The sequence below is a fragment of the Nasonia vitripennis genome (assembly GCF_009193385.2).
Source record: "Nasonia vitripennis strain AsymCx chromosome 3 unlocalized genomic scaffold, Nvit_psr_1.1 chr3_random0004, whole genome shotgun sequence".
Lineage (NCBI taxonomy): Eukaryota > Metazoa > Arthropoda > Insecta > Hymenoptera > Pteromalidae > Nasonia > Nasonia vitripennis.
The window spans coordinates 2,780,651-2,785,427 of NW_022279623.1; the positions used below are offsets into that span (position 1 = coordinate 2,780,651).

The window sequence follows — 4,777 nt, forward strand, 5'->3', positions numbered from 1 at the left end:
ACGATATTGCGCGTGGATCCAAAACATATGGATACTCTTGTAATGCTTGTGTTAATACGTCCATCTGCATCCATTACTTTAAAACGATTTACTTCGAATGTTGTAATATTGATTATATTAATTGGCTTTTTATCACTACTGTTGACATGCAACATATACTTATATTTTCTAATGGGAGATATTTGCCATTTTCAGAAGGTTAAATATTATGATGTATGAGTAATTTTTTAAACGCTGCCTCAACCTGTCTTGCAGTTGGATTGGCATTACAACAGTACAAGTGACACACTTATAATTGCCTAATGAAAATCAAAATATTTTATTCAGTCTATTGAATTTTCCGTTTTTTGGATGTCCTATAAAGACAGCTTCTGAGACTCATGCAACTAATATAGTCTATTGACGCCAGTATTAATATTATAGAAAGAAAAAAGATAATATTTATGTCAATTAAGGCTAGTTGCCACCAAGGGACGTCCAGAGCGGAAGATTTCAAAGCATTACGACCGTTAAGAATAACGTATTCAATTCCTTGGTCTGGCTTTGAATAATTTTGAATAATACTGGGCATTTTTCCTACGAATAGGATAACGTGTGTAATACATGTCTTAGACGCAATTTTGTATAGTAATAAATAATATAAACCTATATACTTAGGATCGTAGAGTACTTTGTTCAAGGCCTCATCTAAGAAAGCGATTGTAATGTTGTCAAAGTCCAGTTTCACTGCTATATCTCTTGATGATAATGCGGCGACGTTTCGTAGTTGATCACCGTACAATGATATGCCTATCATGGGAACTCCAAGTATAAAGCTTCTTGTGTACCCATCAATCCGCCGTGTGTTATAAAAGCTCGAATATTTTTATGAGCTGATAGAACGAACCCGATTTTTAGAAATTTATTTTACGATTCATTACAGACTGCATGAAAAAGTTTTAATTATCATTATTGTCATTATTATTTTATTAATACCTAATACTGCGTGTTGTGGGATCAACGAAGAAGTTAAAACGTTTGCTGGTAAACCTGGTGGGAACTTACATTTGTCTACAATTTTCATGAGTACCCGGATAGGCGCTAGTTTCGATAGAAATTCATAAATAGCTTCAAGAGTGTTTACTGGTATGGTTTTGATTGCTACTGAAGATCCAAATGTAAAGTACACGATACCATCAACACTTCCATCTAACCATTTCTGCATTTCCTGCTTCATTTTTGAAAAACAGTAAGTAATTATTTATTACGAACGAAAAGGAGGCAAGTCAAAAGGCGAAAAAGAGTAGACGATGGGACTCGAACACACCGACTCGCGAGCCCTGACCTCTGAGCTAGTGTCTACAATACATCGTAGTACGGCTTGGCGGGCACTGATCGATGACTTTTCTCGCTGCTCACGTTGCAGACGTGTGCGCCTGTGACATCGTCAAAGATAAAAACAGTAGTTATACAAAACGAATGTTAAAACGTTAACATTTTGAATCAAATGGCAACTTTGCATGGTTTTTGACGGTACTGGCACGGATAACCCCTCATAACCACAAAAAATCACCAAAAATCATGCGTCGCTGCTATTAGGTTTAAAATGTTCCGCTCGAATATTTTATTGCCAAGTGTTAGAGGTGCCATATAAATTGCACACGGTTCAAATTTTGATTATATTCTAATTAAATAGAATTTGAATTAGTGTAATTATTACTTATGATTATACTATTTTTAAAAAAACTCAGAATATCAGTGAATGCACGCTTATCATTGTATTAATGATGATATATGAGTGTGTTGTAGGAAGCGATAATCAATCGCCCGTGTCATTGATATTCATCATATTTTTTATCATAACAGTGACATAAATAAATGTTTTTTGTACATTCTATTAGCAAGTTGCACTATTACAATATTGTATAATAACATTATGCTTAAGAGGCGTATTTCATATAATTTATTCCCTCAATAACTTCTACCTTTCTGTTCATACGACGTAATAATCACTTGAGAAAAGTTCATCTTCTTTTGAGATGTATGAAGATGTGAATTAAAGTTCTATAGCGATTACGTTTAAAACGAGTGAAGAATATATTTTAATTTAATTATACTCCATCAATAATTACTTCCTCTGCCAAATACGAACATGCATGCATGCTTGCATCAGAATAATAATTACGAACTATATCGTAATTATTATTCTGATGCGAGCATATATACAGGGCCTCAGAAACAACTGACCTTGAGCTTCGCGCGAGCGCGGCACAGAGGCGGCGCAATGCAAAATAATAAAGCGGTAAAATCTATTAGTCCGCACTCATACAGGCCAAACTCGCGAGCTTCTTCCAGACCTATTACGCACTACGCGCAGGGCGTTTAACGATCGGCGGCGCTCGCGGGCTGCATTAATGGAAGCCACGCGCGGTAATGACTCTCGAAGATCGTTCGGTCGCGACACTTACTTAATTTTATGACGTTACCCTGGACTTTTATTCCTTCTTCTCCCGCAGTTGAAAGTTCCCTCGTGTGCGGCTTTCCGAATTCTGAAAGATTTTTGCATTCCGACAGTTTTCTCTCTCATCGTTCGGATATTGATATTTTTTGTTCAATCCTCTCGACTCGGCAATTGCGCGAAACCTTTTAGGCGTTCCGCCGAATTTCGCGTTATTCATGGGGCAGTAAAACGAATTTTTATACATTGGCGAGTGAGGGAAATTTACGAATTTTCGGCGTAAGAGACTCGGTGGCTAAAATAACAAGACTGGGTTGATTTTTTACGAGTCGCGAGAGAAAAGCTGTAAATCCCCAAAAAACTTGCGAGCCGAAGAGTAAAATCCACTTCCCGAGAGTAACGAAGCTATATGACGCGGTTATTTGCATAAAGTAATGTGAGCGCAGGATAAATACCGAAAGTTTTACGTGCCCGTAAATCTCGTACGATTCGTTTAAAATCACACAGCCGCTCACGCGCGCGCGTGCGACCGTAATTGTAATCATTAGCGGGAAACAAGTGAAGCGCGAGTAGTGTGCGCGCGCGGCAATCTTGAGCGGCGCAGCGTAAAAAGCACAATTTAATTTCTGACACAATCAGCGCTAGACTATAAATAATTCTCGTGCTCGCAACGAAATTTCTCTCCTGCTTTGTGAAAAATTACGCGCCTAGGTGATGCGGTACACATCCACGCAGCTGTACATAAAGCAGTGCGGAGTCGCGCGGGCTGGGCAAAAACGGTCTCGTTTTTTACAACCTGTAAATCAAGAACTTAATTAAATGTTGCGCGTATACAAGACGTAGCGCTCGCGCGAAAGAGAGAGAGAGATAGAGAGAGAGAGAGAGAGAGAGAGAGAGAGAGAGAGAGGTGCCACACTGCAGCGCCGGGCTGCACGAAGAGGAAGAGGGCAACTCCTTGAATATGGTCAACTAATCACGTGAAATAATTACGTTTTGTCTCGGCGGCATTACAGTGCCAGCTGCGCCGGTACTGGCGCACTGATGGACATGCTCTTGTCACGCGAGCCCGCGCGCGAGAACCTGCGCGTGTGTGTGGATATATACCCTGGGCTGAAATTGCGTCCGGCTTATAACACTCCCTAGGAAAGTGTCCGCGCGCGCATCCGCAACGCTGTTATTACGTGAGAAGCCAAACACTCCCCGCGACGGTAGGCAATTTCTTGCGCGATCTTTTATGAATCTGATGCGTTATTTTTCGTGATTCATCCGGTGTGAGGCGTTTGAATCCCTGGTGGTTCGATATTTCTCTGAAGTACTCAGTTGTTCACGAGATCGAACCTTCCGAACGGAATTTAAAGAAAAAATCGAATTTCCATAAAAGTGCACTTGAAAAGAAAGCAGAAACTAAATCCAAAAGAAAAACGCGAACGCGACAGACTATTAAAGTGTTTACAAACTTCGTTACAAGCAGAAAGAAAGCCGATAGAAAGCATGTTTGAACGCGACTATAATGCCGTTGTCGACCCTTCGCAAAAAAGCCCGCTCGCGTGCGAGTCGCAAATGGGTCGAGCTTACGCGGGGCGTATACAGTATATAGCATGTATAGCGCTGAGACGGCGGCGGGAGGGTCTCGTCCGAAAAAAGGGTCTTGGTTTCTTGCGGCGAACCACACAAGGAGAAAACTCGGTGGCGGCGGTGGATCTCCATCACGGCTCGTCACGCTGCGCCTCGAAAGAGGAGCTCTTCTCCTTCTTTGTCCATCATGCTCTCTGTTCTGTGTATTCATGACTGCGGTCCGCATTCGTGCCCTGCGTCACTTATATACCTATACGTAAAACGAAAGGATGCATACGGGCGACTTATAGCTTGTTATATTTAGTAAATTAAATTATTCAACTTTTATCGCGATTCCGAGCTCTGGTTAGAGACTGCTTATCTGAGGATACTCGCAACTTTAATCATATAATTATTCCGCACTCAGAGATAAAAAATCAGGTGATAGTCAGCTTGTATTCGCAACTCGCGAGATTTCGCTTTCATCGTTATGCATTATTTCCGGTTGTCAATAGAAAACAGTATCAAATAAGGGTACATTTATCTTATTATAATAAATTTAGTTACTTATTGGTAAAACGATTACTTGAAGCTTGAAACATATAGTATTTGGTATTTTAAAAAACGGTCGAATTGAGATGAATTTTTTTTTATTGTTTTTTATTAGGAAATACATTTTGTATATCTTACACGTGCTCTACTTTTACTAAGCACGAATAGAGATGATTTCGTTATTCGTGATTATTTTTTACCCAACTTGATTACTTAAACGTCAGAGAATTATCA

At 39.9% G+C, this 4,777-nt stretch overlaps 1 protein-coding gene across 1 annotated transcript; it reads right to left on the bottom strand.

Moving 5' to 3' along the window:
- Window positions 1–524: 524 nt before the first annotated feature.
- Window positions 525–1,216, bottom strand: LOC116416657 (UDP-glucuronosyltransferase 2B19-like). Its single transcript, XM_031925766.2, is given in 4 exon segments — window positions 525–576; window positions 654–807; window positions 810–872; window positions 1,045–1,216. Coding segments are annotated over 4 exon segments (441 nt in total).
- Window positions 1,217–4,777: the final 3,561 nt, after the last annotated feature.